Source organism: Meriones unguiculatus, chromosome 6 (assembly GCF_030254825.1).
Source record: "Meriones unguiculatus strain TT.TT164.6M chromosome 6, Bangor_MerUng_6.1, whole genome shotgun sequence".
NCBI classification, from domain to species: Eukaryota; Metazoa; Chordata; class Mammalia; order Rodentia; family Muridae; genus Meriones; species Meriones unguiculatus.
This window is the reverse complement of record NC_083354.1, coordinates 29610840-29631116: the sequence shown is the minus strand read 5'-3', so window position 1 is coordinate 29631116 and position 20277 is coordinate 29610840. Positions and strand designations below refer to the sequence as shown.

Genomic DNA, 20277 nt, shown 5'->3' with positions numbered 1-20277 from the left:
CCCTTGGATCTAGCACAGGGTCAGAAAGATCTGAGCACAGGACAGTTGCCCTGCACTTGAGAGAATCCAGATGTCTTTTAAAGAAAATAGACAGTGGCTCCAAGGAAAAGGCTACATGTCTATGCCTGGATCTGGAGCCACAGTTTCACTGCTGGAAAGCCCAGAGAAAACATCTAGGAGGAATGGGTGATGCATGATTTCTGAACAACTACCTCAACAATGAAGAATGGACTGACCCACAACAAAGACATATCCCATCCAAGTGAAGAAATGGCAGATGACAAAGGCATCTTCAGGGTCTTTGCAGAACCAGAATGACAATGGGTTAGTGTAGCTTACTATAATTTAAGATCTGAGTCTTTAGTAGAATATGGCACAATCCTTCATAGTTACTTTCCTCATTGCCACTAGGAAACATTTGACCAAACCAACTTACGGAGGATTTTTTTCTGGCTTTCAGTTTAAACAGATATATTCCATCATAGCAAGAAAGACACAGCAGCATAACCTGAAGGCTGGCCAGCCAGCATTTAGAAAGTAAAGTGAACATGACATGTGGTACCTCAAGTCCTGTCTCAGGTAATATACTTCCTCCAGAGAAGCTCAACCTCTCAAAGGATTCACAACCTTCCCTAGCATCCCTGCCAACTAGGGGCTAGGAGTTTAAACACATGAGACTTTGGGAGAATATTTCACATCCAACTACAACAGTCACTAAGTACCTACCACCTTGATGAAGCTCAGGTAGTCTCTGGTGCTAACAAGCTGATAGGCAGACAAGAGGTGCTTTTGGCACCATTATGAAGGAAAAACATCTCATTCAGGATAGGGGTGTCACAACTGTGAACACTGGCGGTGGGGAGCTTGGCTTTTAAGGAACTTAGCATACTGGGAAAAACAGACATGTCTTCAATAAACTTAGGAGAAAAATCACTTGAGGCCTGATAAGTACTTTGATGAAAACAAAATGTCCTCTGCTCAGTATTCTAAACTTTTGTTGCATTCTCACAATCTCCTATGGCTCTTGGGACTATTTATATTACAGTACTTTATCCTTTAATTGTTCTTCCCACTTGTTCTATAACTCCATTACTATTCATATTTTCCCAGCATCAGTTCAGGTATATGAAGAATCCTCAGTAAGTTACTTGCCAAAAGAATGAGAATAGTGTGGTGGTGCATACCTGTAATCCCAGTACTCTGGGAGGCAGAGGCAGGTGGATTGCTATGAGTTCTAGGTCAGCCTGGTTTACAAAGTAAGTCCAAGACAACCAAGACTACACAGGGAAAAAAGAGAGAGAAAGAGAGAGAATGAGACAGAATATAGATCCTCAGTACATAAACCAAACAAAACCTTGAGGAACTAAAATAAGCCAAAAAAGCAAATAATAAAAATCAAATAGTGGAAACATGGGTTTCAACAATCTAAACATTTGTCTTTATTCTTACAGATAAGTGTAGTCTTCACCCCTCATCAAGAAAACTTATTATTTTTTTAATAACAGATGGAGACCACTACAGAAAACCACAACCAATCAAAATGCAAAGTTGCAGACCCCAGTCCCAATGGCTATATCTACAAAACAATTCCTGGCTCAGGGTACACTGCAGAAGAGGGAGTGGAAAGGTTGAAAGAGGTGTCACCACATGGTCTGGTGCTGAGTGTTTTTATATTCAGGTGTTAATTGTTTCCCCCAACCTACCTGAGCGTATTACTGTTCTATGAAGTGATGCTGGGTAACCTTGCCTCCAAGTAATCCCTGATTGGCTAAATAAAAATAACTATACCTGAGCAGGGCAGAAGTGAGGTAAGCAGAGCTAAGGTTCAAGGACTTGGAGGACAAGAGAATCATGGGAGCGGAAAGAGCAAGGGGACAGGAGAGATAAGTAGAGGAGGGGAGAGGAAGGCAGACCACCATGGGTTAGCATAAAGAAGAACCATGTGGTCAGGAGGAATTTACTCTGAGGACTGGCGTGGCTGGAGAGAAGCAGCCCAGCTGGAAAGCATGTGTAGGTATTTATATTATTTTGGATGGGAAGTGGCTCAGATAAGAATGATTAGAGCAAATGGCGTGGATGTGGCATTGGTTGATAATGAGGTAGTTTAGAGGGTTAATATCTGCCTAGTCCCAGGTGAAATAAGGCTTATTAAAAATCTATCAGGTGTCCGTGTCTTTTATTGATATGGTAGCAGTTAAATGATAACTGCCATAATAATCTATGGATTAACAGTAAACATTTATAGCCTTTTTTATTTTCTACAACAAAAAGGCAGGGGATCCGGGAGTTTGCTGTGAGACTATGTCTCCTAGTCATGTAGAAGCTACAGCAATAGTTTTACCAACATGTCTGTCTAAACGTGAGCTGAACAAGGACAACAAAAACATGTCAAAGTGGGCATGGAAAAGGCCATGAGGCCTCAACTCTACACAAAGAACTACAGGCAACTAAAGAATGCTTACGAATGAGAAAAATAGATTCTTTAGGAAAGAGCACACCAACTGGTTACTCAATACCAAATAGTCAGCTCTAAAAACATTCATTCTGAGCAGGTTATATTTAGAAACATATATGCCATATAACAACAATTAATGAAAGAAGAGGCCATGAATTTGAAAGAGGGGAAAGAAGAATATAGGAGAGAGTTTGGAGGGAGGAAAGGGAAGGAAGAAATGCTGTAATTACAAAATCCCCCAAATAATTAAAAAAAACATTGGAAAAGTTTCTTTAATATTAAGATGTTTCTTTGTTGAGTACAAATTACATGCATTAAAAAAACATGTAGGTGTGGAGATTACATTGTCCTTATTGTGTGACTCTTACAGAAGTACTATTCCAAGAGCGAGTGGAGTAACAATTCAGGGATGGATGAGGAATATGCCCTCTACCCTAGCATGCATAAACAGACCCAGTGTTCTGAGTGCTCAGAGGATTTCCAAAAGACCTGTTGTTCACATCTTAGTTTGGGACATAAGGTCCCATTTTCTGGAGTGACAGGACTGTCCACTAATACTTTCTTAGCTGTGTTCGCCTTGCCCACCCTAGAGAAGCCAAGGCGCTGGCTTCAGGTTTCAATGTTCTATGCTCTTTACCAAGACTGAGCTCTGCCTCATGCTCCCCAAACCTTCCTCTGACCAACTCCTCTAGTCTTTCTGGTACTATTTTGGACAAAAAGAAGTGTGTATCACAGTTTTTTCTCTAAGGAAGTCTTCCTCAGAAATTTTCACTTAACCCAGAACAATAACCAGTACACCCACCACCAGCCCCCAGTAACCTAACCTTCTATTAGAGGCAGTGCTATGTCTACTACGTGGTCTTAGGCTGAAGCCCTAACCTCCATATCTAAGAACACAACTATATTTGAAGACAGGGTCTTTAGTAGAAAGAGATCTGAGATTAAATGAAGTTTTGATGATAGGTCCTGATCCAATATGATTTGTGTTTCTGTAAGGGGAACTGTGAACACACAAAATATTACAGATATCTGAATTACTGATAAAGTGCAAATGAACCTGCCAAGACTTTATTTAGAACTTCAGAGCTGTGGGAAAATAAGTTTCTGTTGCTTAAGCCTAATTTGTGGAATTTTGTTGTGGTGGCCTAACAGGCAATCAAAGCCATTTTCCATTCCCAGATGTGTGGATCTGACAATATAATCTAGGCAAATGGGGTGAGGTGGTGTCTGGAGTCTGGAGTCTGGAGTGCCCCCGAGAAGAAGCATGGTAGGAAAAAAATAAAGCCAAGATTCAGGGTTGTTAGAGGAGGGTCTTGTGCACTATGTATTCAGATGCTGATTTCTATGCTCCAGATCTGGTTACAGTTCCCAGACACAGGCTTTGTAATGAGTATTGAGGAATCTCCTGTATCAACTCGGTCTAAAGAATGCTCCTCAATTATCTCTGATTAGCTAAATAAAAAGCTGAACAGCCAATGACTGGGCAGAGGAGAGAGGAAGCGAGGGGTCCCAGAAAGGAATAGAAGGGAGTTCACTATGAGGCAGGGTCTCTGTCCCACTGTTTGGGAGTTAGCAGGTTAGAAAAAGTTAACACCTTTAAATTTCCTACTATACAGGGTAGCTCAAGTTGAGTTAGGGGCAATGGGCAAGACACTTTCCCTTACTGGGTATAGGTGAGTTCTGTCAATTTGTACTCTGCTCAGACTTTTAGACCACTTGTGTGAACTTTATTATTCAACAAATAATGTGATGAGGATCATGGCATGGTTAGATGAGACTCAATGTACATTTAGCTCACTTGAAGTTATATGAACATTTTCTAATTTGTTTTCTGGGTACAATGTAGGGGAGGTGAACGTTTATCTTCCTTCACATATAGGTTAAGAACTGTGGTTGGAGAAAGTAGAAGGAGAAGAACAGGTATTCTCAATAGCTAACTTTGGCTAAGAAAGTAGCTTCTCCATGTTCCTGACCAAGTCTCCGGTTGTCCTGAAACAAACAAGCAAAACAAACAAACAAAAACCATCCAGGGCTATAGCTTCAGCTTCAGCAAATTCTTCAGAATTTCATTTCAACTGACCATCTCTGGTTCAGCTGTCCAGGTTACACAGAATCTCTCTGGGAATTCTGCTCATGGCCTACTTCCAAGTATATGAAAAGTTTGCTTGGATGGCTCTTTTGGTCCAAGTTTTTTGGATGCTAAGAAATCCTGAATGTGATGTCCTGCCTCAGGCCAAAGGTGCAGTACCTCAGGTTACTGGTTGGCTAGGCTGGTCCATAGGTACTAAAAACAACCACTAGACCAGTCCATAGGTACTGAAACCAATCACCAGGCCACAGTATAGTACTCAAACCACAGATTTTCCTACACTTTTTATCTGAACCACAATGTACTGCAACCTGCAAATGCAACCTGGACCAAATGAAAATGGGCCCTTGGTGCTGTTCAAATGCCAGAAAGCCTTATGAACAAAAAGGACCACCAGTGGCCACTATAAACACCAGGCTAATTTAGTAGTGCCAATGTCAGAGAATGAATGACACTATTCCTCTTGCCAAAATGAGCATAGCAGGAGCTATGATCCTAGGATGGTACAGACACTTTAGTTAATTCTAGTGATTCATAAACAACAACAAACTAGAAAGTAGAAGGTGCTTTTCTATCCCACAATAACTGCTCAAATTGAGGTTCAAATGCTGCTTGAGAGAAGCAGGAACATAACAGCCACCTAAGTGATCAGATGTCAACATGGCCTCTCTGCTTACAGATACCTCTGCTTACAGATACCTCTGTGGTTCCAGACCCTAGTAATGACCCTTTCTGCTGCCGGGAGATGCTTGTAGTGAGTGATGTTGGCTCCTATCTCTTGAGTTCTACTAGTGGTTCACCCCATGAGATCATAGGTAGTCAGCACACTTCCTCTAGCTCATGCTGATATACTCCAGTCTTGATTTATTAATATCTTGTTTTTGGAATCACCAGAAATCAAAGGTGACCTGTCAGCCAACCCTTCCCTGTAAGGCGAAGCCAGGACTAGGCACGGACATTTCTTGAGTACTCTGTGTTCTGGAAGCAGCAGGTCTCCAGCCTCAAGGACCAACGTTGGTCAAGGCCACCAGATGTTATTGATGATCTTGCTATAACAAATGGTATCTTTTGTCTCACACCAAAGGACTGGGTTAAACACACACACACACACACACACACACACACACACACACACACGGCACTGCAGGACTCTGTATATTTTATCTATTTTCTTAATAAAATAAACAATTTTCAAAAAGTGGGACCCAGAGTTGAACACTAAACAACAGCAGATAAATCCTGTTTCCTAAAGTTTTTCAGCTCCTTTCAGTAAAAGAAGGCTGTCAATCAACATTGAACTGATTTCTAGGATAACAATCCTGGCCCATAACTAGTATTCTGAATTTCAACACAGCAGAACTGGTTGTCATAGACTGAGAGGGTCAGGGGTTAGCCACTGGATCCAGAAGGTTGCAACACTAAAAGCAGAAACCTGTAGCTCAACACCCTTCTCCCCATCCGGCAACAGCAGCAGGCAGATGGCAGAAGAATTAACCTTGCTTCAGACCACCACTGCTGAGAGAGGCTTTAAGTAGATTAAGTGCTGATCCTCTGCCCCTAAAAGCCCCTGACCCATTTCTCTGTCTAGAAATGAAAGCGCTGTGGTAAGTCAGACAAGCAGAAGGACAGAGACTGATCAACACAGACAATATCAAGTGCTGTTTTTCTGCAGGAGACAGCAGTGGGAACATTCAAGAGTGACACAAAGAACTGTTAAGCGCATTAAAGGAAGCTATGCGGCTTAAGTGTCAACCACATGTTCTCTTCTTTTATGAAAATAGGATGTCACTCCGCCCCTCATACCCAACTCAAGCCTGGGTGCCAGCAGGAGCTCACAGTCTAGCTAACCAGATACACTAAGTTGTCCTACAGGTGTTTCCAGAAATTCACCAGAGCTACCTGGATGTACTTAAGCACAAAAGCAGTGGGTAAAATCAGCGAGGTCACAGAAAGGAACAAACTGTCCTTCCTGGATCGAAAGGGAATCAGGAGTCTTGCAAAGAGGAGGTCTTGTCTTCCAGAGGCTGAGGCCCCAGTGCCCGCGAGAACTTTACGTTTTGGCTCCGTGGCTAGGGCTTCTGGAGTACTGCCGAAACTCCGCCTCACAGAGCGACTTCACCATGAGGTTCCACAGGGTGGCCCCTCTGCCGGCTCGGGAGGGTCTTTCTAGCACCCCCCACAGACAGCCTGGGTACTGAAGCCAATCCCTCTGGACAGGGGGTTCTCTCTCGGCAGCGGGCGCCCTGAGTGGGAGGGGACAGCCTCAGCAACAGGTGAGGACCCACGCCCCCGAGAAGCCTCCGCGCCGGGGTCCAGAACAGTCCCAGAGTCCCCGATGTCTCTCCGGCCGCCCGCGGCACTTACACGCTCAGTGGTCCACCGCTGGGCAGAAACGAAACTTTCTAAGGCCGAGCGGAAGAGTGGGCAAGCGCAGTGCCGGCGGCCATGAAGGGCACAGTACTCCGAGAGGGCGCGCGGACTACGACTACCGGCATGCTCCGCAAGTGGCCTACAACTCCCGTCGGGTGCAACATCAACTACGGCTCCCGGCATGCTCCACGACATGACGTTCCTTTCGGGAAACCTGAACAGGCTTTGCCTACTCGGAGAAGAACCGGAAGTCGTCTGTTTGCACTCCTGATCTAGTGTTGTTGGTTACTGTTGTTAAGCACTTGCAATGTGGCTGATTGGCTTTAAACTGTAAATATAATGTACCTGATTAAAAAAATCCCCAAAACAATATAAAAATCTCATTAGTACTTTTGTGCTATTTTTATTTATTGAACTCACTATGTATTGCCTACCCTAAATTCTCCATTTTTATTCCCCTCGTTAACAGAAACATAAAAACAGTTTTTGAAATTATGTGTAATAAACTACCTACCATGCTTAGCTTCCTAAGACCCCTGTTTGCTTGTTGCTGTATTGCAAAGCACCCTGAAGCCTGATGCAATAGAACTGCATTCCAAGACCAGTATTAATGAACATGCTAAAGAAGAGGAACATAAGAACATCATCCCTAACTAGGTTCCATTCCTTAGCTCTAGCTGGCTTCTCCTCACTCTGCTTTTTCAGCATTTTAGCTAGAAATGCCTGTCTGCTTTATAGGACTTAGCTAACTAGCGGGATCTGCCAGACCTCAGCACTCCAGGTTTTCAGGATAAATTCATACAAAAAGAAAAATAGATTTCTTAGTTAATGACGTGTTTTACATTAGAGGTATATGAAACAACATATTAACTTGATAGAGTTGGCAGTTTGTGGATGTAGATAAAAAGGAGCCTTCTGAACAGAAATGATTCTCTTTTCTGTTAATAATGAAACAAAAAAGGGGAGAAGTAGAAGGAGATGACACCAGAAATGAAGAATTATCAACATAGTGAGCTAAGAAAACTTAGTCTAACCACAGTCTGAACAGCTTTGGGTTGTTAAGGATGGGTTGTTGTTGTTTCATACACCCTTGTATGAAATTAGACCCCAAATAAATTTACAGAGAAGTAGAAGATAGGCCTTCAACAATTGTGAGTTATTTAAGGGCAATGGCATATTTTAAGAGTTTCATAGGCAATCTGGAGTATAGTTAGACAAATTAAGATGGCTCTGACATCACTGGATGATTTAGTCTTAAGGGACCACAGTCATACGTGGTACAACATTGACCAAAATGTTGTGCATCTGATGATTGCATATATCAAGAACCTAATATGTTATACTCCAACCAAGAACCTTAATAACATTATGTTTAAAACTCAGCACAAATCTGTGCTTGTAGGTAGGATTCATTTCTATACTTCAAAGATGAGAAGATTGAGGCTTGGAGAGGTAAAGGAATTCCAAGCTAACCTGGTCAGAACTGTAAACTAGGATGGAGTGGAAATTTCCTAACACAATGTCAGATACATGAAAATGCTCAGCTTTGTCTACAAAGGAAAGGAGGGCAGAAGAGGGAAATGGATTCCCTTGGAGCTGGAGTTAAGAATGGGTGTGAGCCACCATATGGGTTTTGGGAACTGAACCTGGGCCCTCTGGAAGAGTAGTCAGTGCTCTTAACTGCTGAGCCATCTCTATTTCCCCTTGAAAGTTACTACTTCCTGGTAAACCATAGCTATTTTTTTGGCTTAATTTTTATTTTTCATTAATTCTTTAAAATATGTTACATGATTGTATTTATTTATTTTTGGTTGAAAGGACAATATCTGAGTTCTGTCTCTAACAGTCTAAGCTGCTCTGATGGTAATACTAGTCCCTGAAATTCTGGGCATTCTGGTGGAGTCATCTTATACTACCAGGGAAATCTGGGTCCTCTCTTGGGGTTCTTAATTTTTATTAAAATTCTTTTAATAAAAGAATTTAAGAAGTGACTCAGAAGGAAGCTTAAGGACAATTTTATTAAAGCTTCAAAGAAAAACTCCAGGCAGAGAAGTTGTAAACCAAAGAAAAATCCCAAGCAGGAAGCTTCCTAGAGGAGAAAGATGGAACAGAGAAGAAGAACAAGAAGAAGGAGGAGGAAGAGGAGGAGGAGGAGGAGGAGGAGGAGGAGGAGGAGGAGGAGGAGGAGGAAAAGGAAAATACTGAAATAATGACCATTATAGAGATGAAGTCATGGGTGTGTGATCATGAGAATAAGTTAGAGAGCTGCTGGAAAGGCAGAATCCACAGGATCTGACTCTGGGAGCTTAGAGAAAGGGAATGGAGTACTTGAGGAGAAATCAACTTTGGAAAATGGTTAAAAGGGGAAAGCTGGCATTATCATGCAAATGGCAAGAAGTTGTCTGTCTTTCTCTCAATCTGGAAGAGATGAGATGATAGAGGAATCTTCAACCTGCATGCCCTTGTAAAGTGGACTTTGCTTATCTGGACCTTCATGGATGGATGGTGTCACCTGGAAGTTAGCAACAATATCTTATTCATCTTTGTATTGTCCAAATAGTTACTTGATGCAGAGAGTAACACATATTGCATTCATTTCTTCAATTATGGGCTAAATATTTAAAAGCTAGTTTATGTGTTAGCAGCTGTTTCCAGAATACAGAACTATCTTCAGTTTAGTGGGATTTTACGGTCTAGACTTCATCATGACTGTTCTTATTTGAGGATATTATTATTCTTGTCCCAAAGTTTTCTTCAGTAGCTGCTAAGAAGCACAGAATCAGCCACAACCAAAAGGAAAAAGAAATCATTTAGGACAACCCTATGTGCCAGTAAACTCATTGCACAATTTGCACATACTTTGAACTCCAAGCCCTCCCAAAGTCTGGAAATTTTTCCATTTAGGATCTTCTAACCAATCACCGATATGCAATCTATGTCTAAGTAAGGGAATGAATGATGAACCACGTCCAGGAAGTGTTGCTTTTGATTGCCCAGCTAGAAGCCACTTTCTCACGGGTGTCATGTCTTTCCTCCATGCCCCTGGCATCTCCACTGTTGCGTTTTCTGCAGTTCTTGTTCCTGATCCACTTTTCCTTGCCTTACTCCAACTTCCATAGTCACCTCCATGTGCCCATCCTCTCCTCTCAGTAGAAAGATGGGCCCTCATATGTAAAGATACCAGGGGAATAGGGGGATGGGACAAGGCTGGGTGTCTTCTGCCGGCACAACCATACCTGCCGGAGAAGACTTTTTAGGTGGCTTCGGAACTTGACCCCAACAAAGACATAAAGCACTGGGTTGAAGCAGCAGTGGGAGAAGGCCAAGCTGCGACAGATGGGAATAGCAATGACCAGCTGCTGGCTGATCTCACAGTTCTCCTGGATGACTTTAGTTTTCAGTAGTGTCTGCAGAAAGAGGATGAGGTTGTAGGGAGCCCAGCTGAGGAAGTATGCTACTACAATGGTGAAGATGAGCCTGACTGTCCGGTGCCTCTGTCTGGACCTTGAACGAAACAAGGTTCTGAGAATCTGTATATAACAGAACAGGATGATACCCATGGAAAGGAGGAAGATGATGTTGTGCTGGTAGACTGAGGCCACGAACCCATTAAGTTCAGAATACTGACATGATTTGGAAATATCTTTGCGGGAGATAGCTTCAGGGATGGAGGACAGGATGCTGGCTGCCCACACAGATGTGATCACCAGCATACGGTAGCGGACGGTATGGATACCCAGAGTAGAGATGGGGCTCACTACAGACAGGTAGCGGTGGATGGTCATGATGGTGAGGATGAGTATGCTGCTGTAGAGGCTGATGTTGAAGATCAGGTTGAGGAGCTTGCAGAGGAAGTCACCTAGCCACAAACCCCAAAGTTGTTCTGAGATCCACACAGGCAGCAGGCAGGAAAACATCAGGTCTGAGAGACACAGGTTAAGGATGAAGATATTGGTGAGTGACTCTAGATTCTCATACTTCACCAAGACCCACAAAACCAGGCTGTTGCCCACCAGGCTGAGGAGAAATACCAGAGAGTACAGGACAACTATGGAGAATTCAGCAAAGTGAATGGCATTCTCACACAGAGAACTCCTATCATCATCATAATCATAAAAGGTGGTATTCTCAAAGGCTGTAGAGGATTCCATCTGGACCCAGGTGGCATGGATACTGAGAGGACCTGAAATGATAGACATTTTGGGTTTAAAACCATATAGTTAGAATAGAGATCATTATGACTCATTTTACAAAAAAAGTAAGGTCCATGGGCCAGATTCCATTGGTGAACCATTTATATAACAAGACTGAGAATTTGTCCACTACATAAAGTTATTAAGCCACTTTTTTCTTTCGTGAAGAAAGATTTTCTTGACCAAGGACACATAGCATTGATTTACACTTTGTCACAGGCCCAATTTTCCTGGTAGACTGGCAGCTGAGAAGGCTTAAGAGAGCGCAGGTTCAGAGCAGATGTAGGAGAAGAGAAGTAGAACTGGAGTGAAATACTTGAGATAAAAGTAGGTTCCTGTTCCCAGATTCATTCATTTGGTTATTCAGTAAGTGGCTAGGGAGCGTTTATTCAATGTCATTCACACAATTATTCAGTAAATGAATAAAGACTGTCCTATCTGTCTTCTATGTCTTTCTTCCTCTCCTCTCTTTCTTCTTATTTCACTTTCCTTATTCTCTCTTATTTTCTCTTTATAAACTGCATAGATCTTGACAGCAGACTTCCATTAAAATTTTTTTCTCTTTCTTAGGCTAGCCTGAAAAAGACTAAAGCAAAAATAATTCCAAGGCTACAGATGAAAATTCTGGAAGGCCAAATTCTTGCTAACACAGAGGATTAATTCTCATGGCAGAAAACTTTTTCAGTTGAGAATGTAGTTTACAGGTCTTATAGAGACAAGCAAGTGTCTGGAGCAGCGATGGAGGAATGCAGCTAAGAAAACTGTAGTGAACAAAACTTATTCAACTTCCTTGAGTAACTGAGTGTTTCTGCAGTGAGATGAGAAGGATGAGGAAAAGCCTGGAAGGGCTGTAATTTTCATTGTGATAGGTCATTGAAGCTGCTGGGCTGTATGAGGAGGAGAATGAAAACTTGAAGCAGCAGCTATCTGAGCCAGAAAGGTGAATTCTCATTACAGGCTGTGTGTGCAGGGGGAGAAACACTGTGCCTATATAACATAACAGCTCCCTGTGATTCTGCAACTTTTTGTAAAATATATCTACCTCTATTTCATAGGGTAGGAGAATGCTCGGCCTGGTGAAAACACTTTCTCAGGATTATAAAACCAGGAATCTGGAGCAGCTAAGATTGCAATTCAAACACCTAGTTCTTGTATTTTGAGGAAGATAGAGAAATAGCCTGAGCTTTTCAAATATTAAAATTGAAATAAGCTGGGCATGGCAGTACATGCCTATAGTTTGGCTACCCTGGGACTAAAGTGGGAAGATCATAAGTTTGAGGTCAGCCAGAGATATCTATTTTTTTTTTAAATTTAAAAAGTGTATTGTGTCATAATAAAACAGCACGATTGTGGCTAAAAGACAGGTAGATCAATGGAATAGATAAAGAACACACACAGCTATAGCTACCATTCAGATTTTTGACAAAAATGTCAAAACATACATTGGAGAAAGGTCAGCCTTTTCAACAAATTTTGCTGGGAAAAAATGGTTCTCTACATGTAGAAAATTAACTGGATCTCAAAAAACAGTTTAAAGTGGAGTAAGACCTGAACTTTGAGAATGATAGAGGAAAACAGAAAACACTTCAGATTTGGCATAGGAGCCTGTTAGAAAAGGACTCCAGTAGCTCAGAAAATAATAGAAGAAATAGACAAATGGGATTGCACGAAATTAAAAGCTTCTTCATAGCAAAAGAAACAATCAGATGAAGAGATGGCCTAGAATGAGAGAAAAAAATCTTTTGCTAGTTATATATTTGACAGAAAATTAGTAGTAGAATATATAAGGAACTTTTAAGAACTAAATACTAAAAATCTGAACAACTCAGTCAATAAATAGGCTAATGAAATGAACAGACAGTTCTCAAAAGATGAAGTAAAAACGGCTCAAATCACAAAGAATATCTTTAGGGACTGGAGAAAAGCAAATTAAAACCACATTAATATTTCATCACCCAAGTCAGAGTGCCTATCATTATAAAAATGACAAATGGTGGTGAGGTGTGGGGAAAAGGAACCCTTATTCACTGCTGGTGGGATGCAAAGCGGTATAGCACTATGGAAATCATTATAAATGTTCCTTGAAAAACTAAAAATAGAACTACCACATGACCCGCCCCTGGGTATCTGTCTAAAGGTCTCTAAGTCTATACAACACGGAGATACCTGCACCTCTGTTTCTTCTAACACTATTCAGTATCAGCCAAAGATCATCTGTCAGCTGATAAACTGATCAAGAAAATGAGACTTGTGTAATGTGGTGGTTTGAATTAAAATGACCTTGTAGGCTCAGATATTTGAATGCTCAGCCACCAGTTAGTGGAAGAGTTTGGGAAATATTAAGAGGTGTGTCACTAGGAGTAGGATTTGAGTCTTCAAAAGCACAAGTCAGGCCCAGCCTCTCTCTCTCTCTTTCTCTGCCCTCCACCCCCGACTGCTACCTGTGAATGAGAATGTAAAACTTTCAGCTATTACTCTAACATCATGCCTGTCTACTTCCACCATGATGATCATGGACTAACTCTAAAACTGTTAAGACAGGTTCCCAATTAAATGCTTTCTTTTATAAGAGCTGCTTCCATCATAGTTTCTTCATAGCAACCAAACAATAACTAAGGCATAACACAAGGGAGTTTTATTCCTCCATAAAGAAAAATGGTATTAAGTCATTTTCTGGAAAATGGATGCAACTGAAGATATACAATAAGCTATACAAATATTGTGGGTTTTTTTGTGTGTGTGTTTGTTGTTGTTTTCTGTTTTGAAGAACCAGAGAGGCAGATTTAGGGCAACTAAAACTACTGGAAAGTGAGAGGTATAAATAACAGAAGGAATAAAGATAGAAAGTCCCATGTTTTGCCCATCTATCCAACTCAAAGGGTTGTCCTTGAACCACAAACATGCTAGTAATATCTGCAAGAACTGAATTGATATTTGAAGTGCTGTTCCCTACAGGTGAGGCAGAGCTTAGCATCAGGATATTTTTTTTAAATATTTGAGGAAGAAGTAATATCAATCTTATATAAATATCTGAAATAGAAGATAGATCCCTCTTCAGCTTGCTTTATGAAGCAAGTATATCCATAATACCAAAATAAAAAAATGTACAATAAACCAAAACTACAGACTAATATTCTTCATAAACATACAAACAAAAGTTCTCCAGGCTGGCCTCAGACTCATTATATAGTCACGGCTCTTGAACTTCTGATCCTTTTGGCTCTACTTTGAGACTACTAAGAGTCAAGGTCTGTGCCACCACAGCAGGTTTATGTAGTATTGGAGACTAAATCTAGAACTTTGTCCACATGAGGTAAATGTTCTACTAGCTGTGCTTCATATTTACCTCAACAAAAATATTCTTCCTAAAATATAAGTTGGGTCAAGTTCAATAATGCATTTAAAATATTTATTACATTTATTTATTTATTTGTGTTTATGAGTGTATGCATCATATATTTGCCATGGTATGCATTCGGAGGTCAGAGGACAACTTGTGGAAGCTGGTTTAACATCCATTATCAATATAAGCTCTCAACAAATTAGAAACAAAAATGATATTGAACAAACAATATTACAAAACCCCAAAACCACTCCATTTTTTTTTTTTAAATTTGGAGGCTATCCTGTTATGTATTAGGAAAACTTGGGATTCCAAGGTAAAGGGTGGAACATTCCAAACGTCCCTGAATAGCATCTGTGAACGGAAGTTCTTTGTGTATTGGAGCCTGAAGACTCTTTGTCCTTGGCTTATTAGGGTTTTGTGGTTGTGGAGAGATATAGTCTTGTTATAGCCATTTTCTATCAGCTTATGTATTTGAGGTAATATAGCAACCCCTACCTGCACTATTGCTAAGAAGGCCACACGATCTCAGTCAGACCTATACAGGAAATCCCTATGTCCTGCTGTAGCTTGCCTACCTGAGGACACAGCCATATATTTAGTCAAGACCTTAACTTACGACTTTCTTTTGTTCTGTTACTGTAAAAGTTCATGTTAAAGCTTGATGTGTTGGTGAATTCCTGTAACTCCATCATTCCAGAGGCAGAGGCAGGAGAATTAAGAGCTTAAGGCCACCTATAGTAATACAGTGAATTTGAGGTCAGCCTGGTCTAAGTGAGACTGTCTCACAAAGTAAAATATCATGTAAACTTGTCCCCAGTACACTAGGTCTTTCAAGATAACTTGACTCCATGTTTGGATCATGGTCACTTATATTTGGCACAAAGAAAATTGCTATATTCTTTAAATGAAGCTGTTATTTATGTTAACATGTTTAAGGAGTTTGGTTTCCATTTTTTCCTGTTATTCCCCCCTCCTCACCATCCCCATAACTTATCTCAACTCTACGGGAGTGAATTTAATTTTCAGACCATGAGATAATTTAGATTGAGAAACATAGATCTAAGTTATCCAGCCATCAAAAATAATAACTTATATAGCAGCTTAGAGTCAAACAAACCCTCCATTTCTTTCAACAAGGAAAACATTTATATCTGTTCTATTCAAGGAAAGGTGCACAGATTGCCTTCTCTAAAAGTACAGATTCTTGGAAAAGCCCAGATGAAAGGAATCTGTGTCTCAGAGGCAAGCCTTGGAACTCCTAAGGTTTGTTAACATACTAAGTATTTTTGGTGACCACCAAGGCTTCATTCAGAAACCCTGCTGCAGGCTGTTAAAAGGAGAAGAAAATGTAAGTTTAAAATGTATGCAAGAGAACTCACCTGAGTCTGAACCTCTTTCCATGTCACTTTTTAAAGTCTGTATGCTTTGTGATTCCTTTGTTTTCCTCTTCCAGCGTAGAGTGTCACAAAGAGCCTCACCTTATGATTGATACAGGTGCCACTAAATTGTCTAGCTTGGCTTCAAACTTCCTCTTTATTAAAGGATGAAGTTTTGAAATTATTTCTTAATGTTTCCTTATGCTTAGTTTCAGTATGAACAGCAAAGAGGCTCGTTAAACTATAAAGCTCAGAAACACTGTTTAGACATGCACTGGGGATCTTTTGGCCTAATTGTCCAGCCAACCAACTCCAGCAAGATATATGGCTCTATCTGTGTTGCAGTCCCATGCATATGAGACCAGATGTGGACATACTGTCATATCAAAGGCACTCCTACTTTCTAGATGTGGTGGTTCCTTCCCAATAATCTCAAAATTTAGTGGATAGAGGTAAGAGTATTAGAACTTAAGGTAATCTTGTCTATATAGTAAGTTGAATGTCATCCTGGGTTACAATGAGACTCTATCTAAACATCCAAATAACCTCAGAATAAAAGGTACTGCTGCTGCACTGTGAGCTCTGGGAGTGGCATCTCTGGCTTCCAGAATGAGTCTGCATGATACACAGGAACTTATCAAAATATGTCAGCTCAAGAACTACACAAGGACAGTGGGCAGAACCTGAAGTGTTCATTCCAGCTGGTTGTTCACTCTTTGTAAAAAAAAAATAAATGAATGCCCAGACTCTCGACTGTGTTGTGATTCAAATCTCCAAATTTCAATTCGTACTTACCAAATTTGCTCTTTGATTTAACAAAGTCTTAGCTCTCCATTTCCAGGATTATGGCTAGTTAGATAAAGGGCTTTCATATAGCATATTATGACTTCTGTATTGCATAGCATGCAATGCAAACATACCATTTCCCACTTTTTTTGGCAAAAGAGGAAAAGGTCTACAGTGTCTTTTCACTTCTCTCTGGACATTCTCACTGTCTCTCTCTAAAGATTACCCTACCCTACACGCAGCTGGCCAACTTCTATTGTTGAGGCTGCCTGCTTTCCTGATCTGTAACTCAAATAGCATGGGTTTTTGTCTCCCTGAAATCTAAGAAAATCTACAGGTTGTTGCACTTTTTTTTTCTCTCAAACCGTATAATTGTTCTCAAGTTCTTTTATCTATGAGGCTAAGAACCAGCAAAAGAAGACCTGCATTCTCTACCAACACTGCCTCTATCTCCTACATGCTGGTATTATAGATAATGCCACTGTCTTAGTTATGGTTATCATTGCTATAATGATAAAAAGCAAAGGCGAGTTGGGGAGGAAAGGGTTTATTTGGCTTACATATCCACATGATAATCTATCATTGAAGGAAGTCAGGCCAGGAAGTTAAACAGGGCAGGAACCTGGAGACAGGAGCTGATACAGAGGCCATTGAGGGGTGCTGCTACTGGCTTGCTTCCTCTGACTTGCTCAGCCTGCTTTTTCATAGAAACTAAGACCCCAGCCCAGAGGTGGTACCACCCACAATGGGCTGGCCCTTTTTCCTTCCATTAATAATCAAGACCTGCCTACAGCCAGATTTTATAGAGGCATTTTATCCTCTGAGGTTCTTTCCTCTCAGATTACTATATCTTGTATCAAATTGACATAAAACTAGAGAGCAAAGCCACCCCCTGGGTTTGTGGAAAAGTTTGTATGCAAATTACAGCCAACATGTTTTTGAGTTTTCATCATATGTCAGGCACAGCTTAACTATTCTAGACTAAGCTTTTTACGAGATCCTGCTTATAAAATTGTCTTACTCATTTCTCTCTCCTCTCTCTCGCTCTGTGGGTGTGCGTGTCTTTATTGCATAGGGCCATGGGTGGCACATATCGTCAAAAACGCAACACAAATGTATAAAGCTAAGACCCTACAGCAAGACATAGGCTTCCTCGCTCTACTGCAGTGTGGGAAATCCAACATGGTAAGATCTTAAAAAACTCTTTGTGGCTTTTTCAGGTGTGCGTGTATGTGTCATGGCATATGCATAAAAATTAAAGGACAATGTGTAGAAGTCTATTCTCTCCTTCTGCCATGTGGGACCTAAGGCTTGATCTTCAGGCTAGGTGGTAAACACCTTTAACTACTGGGCCCTCCTTATTATTCCCTCAGCTGAGACAACGCTTAACTCCATTCTCCTGGGACATAGGCTGTTCACGGTGCCTTGCTTTGCTAATAGAACATGGTAAGAAGGACACTCAGAGACTTGTAGGTTATAAGAAGTCTTGCAGTTTCTATCCAGATCCCCTGGAACATTATCTCTTGTTGCTCTAACTCACTCATGAATTCATCTACTTGATGCCACTGTGCTGGTGAGGACACTGTTGACACAAAGCACAGCTCTCGCTTCAAAGGAAATTAAAAAAATATTTTATTCTGGAGACAAATTTGAGTGATTAACAGACTGGGAAGACAGATATCAGGTTGCCCCAAATACCAGTGAGATAACAGTGTCATGAAATTTTTATAATAAGAGAATAAAGAACATTATAAATCAAGACCCCTTTCAAACGAATTGGTGAAAACAACAAAGTCTCTGCTATATGCCTCAGATGCTGTCTGATAGCATTCTTAGTCTTTGGGGTGCTGGAAGCTAGGGATCTGTCAGTACATTTCAAAAAGATTTATATAATAGTCATAAGATAGGCTCTTAGCCTACCACAGAGGGCCTCTGAAAGACTACCTAGCACCGTATCAAAGCAGATGCTGAGACTCATAACCAAACCTTCGGTAGAATGCAGGGAATCAGATGATAAAAGGGGGAGTTAATATGACTGAGAGAGGACAGGAGCTCCACAAGGAAAAAATCTATCAGGGCACGGGGATCCTCTATGAGACTGTCTTTCCAACCAAGGACCATGTATGGATATAACCTAGAACCCCTGCTCTGATGTAGCCCATGGTAGCTCAGTAGCCAAGTGGGTTTCTCAAGTAAGGGGAACAGGAACTATTTCTGACATGAACTCAAGGACTGGCTCCTTTACCTCTCCTTGCCCCCAAGGGAGGAACAGCCTTGCTAAGCCACGGAAGAGGACATTGCAGCCAGTCTTCAAAATACCTGATAAGCTAGGGTCAGATGGAAGGGGAGGAGGACCTCCCCTAGCTGTGGACTTGGAAAAGGACAGGGAGGAGATGAGGGGGGAGGGTGGGATTGGGAGGGAATGAGGGAGGGGGCTATGGCTGGGATACAAAGTAAATAACCTGTGATTAATATTAAAAAAATAAAAAAGTATTAAAAAAAGGATAGCTCTTAGGCCAAACACAAAGTAAGGCAATGAATAAATGAATAACAATAAGTCAAGATAATTTAGACCTAGACTTTTACTTTTCCTCTCCAATCACAGATATTCTAATCAATCAATGCTGAGATGAAGTGAAGTATAGGGCTTTTCTGCAATACCAAGAGCTAGGCCAATTGAGATAGAGAACAAAAGAGCTATAGCCACACTTGTGGTGTTGCCATCATTTATCACTGCATGAAGCTATGACAGATTCACAGGCCTAATCCAGACCTAACAGCAAAGGATTTTGGTGTGGGAGAAGGAAGCCAAACAAAACTGAGATAATGTCACATCTCTAGAGTTAATTCTCAAGGGTTAAGCACAGACTCCTGGACTCTGTGCTTATGTAATTTTGGTAATTCCGTTTGTCTGAACTAATAATAATGACATCACCAGTCTCACTGAGTTGAGAGGATTAAATGAACTAGTATGTCAATGAGTTGGAAAAGTACTTACTGAATGCACAGCCCTACTATCCCCAGATGCCTGGATGAACATGGTAGATGCAATGCAGGAAGCTGTGTGTAGAGAGTAGGACAAAGACTGAGGTCAAAAATAGCAAGCCAAAAAAAAAAAAAAAAAAGACAGAAGGTAGAAATACTAGATCCCCCTAATAAGGCTGACACATAACAGCATATCCAGAAAAAGATTGTAAACAACCCAAAAGCTGATGATATTACATTGGGATGTAAATATGCCAATCCTTTGGACAGCAATTGCCACTGGACAACTGACCTTTTCCCCAGCTCTGACACATTTTATTCCTCAGAAATTCTCTTTCTTAATAAATTGTCTCTTCTTCTGCCACTATCCATGTGTCTTTGGTTTAATTATTTGTTCCAATACTGGAAAAAATAGTAGATGCCACTGGACTCTGGTATCTACCTATAACGAAGCTGTACACTTGTAATATATTTGTTGGATGGAGGCCAAGAGTTTATCATTGGATGGCATGCCATAAAATTCATCTTAACATCTGAGCCTGGCATTACTCTATGTCATGGTAGTTCAAAAAGGATAAAGCATGGGTACCATCCTTATGGTGCTCACAGGCTCACAGGCTCACAGGTGTGAAAGTAGAAAGTTCAGAGCCAGTGTGCTAAGTGCTATAAGAGGCCTT

General features: G+C 41.0%; 2 protein-coding genes across 3 annotated transcripts in view; both read right to left on the bottom strand.

Annotated features, from left to right (window-relative positions):
* Positions 1–7041, bottom strand: part of Fyco1 (FYVE and coiled-coil domain autophagy adaptor 1) — a 74952-nt gene extending 67911 nt beyond the window's left edge. For both annotated transcript variants that reach the window (XR_002476757.2, XM_021646542.2), the window contains exon 1: positions 6909–7041. The gene's annotated coding sequence lies outside the window, so the exon portion shown is untranslated. The remainder of the gene's footprint in view (positions 1–6908) is intronic.
* Positions 7042–8760: 1719 nt separating this feature from the next.
* Xcr1 (X-C motif chemokine receptor 1) lies at positions 8761–15925 on the bottom strand. Its single transcript, XM_021646541.2, has 2 exons — positions 15833–15925; positions 8761–11097 (listed from the first exon to the last, which is right to left on the bottom strand). Exons 1-2 carry the CDS (start codon positions 15852–15854, stop codon positions 10061–10063), a joined length of 1059 nt encoding a protein of 352 aa, XP_021502216.2. The 5' UTR covers positions 15855–15925; the 3' UTR covers positions 8761–10060.
* Between the last annotated feature and the right edge of the window lie 4352 nt (positions 15926–20277).

Coding starts and splice junctions, on each gene's coding strand:
- Xcr1 (XM_021646541.2), bottom strand. CDS start 15,854: ATGGAAAGAGGTTCAGACTCAG. Junction 11,098..15,832: donor GGAAAGAGGTTCAGACTCAG/GTGAGTTCTCTT, acceptor CTATCATTTCAG/GTCCTCTCAGTATCCATGCC.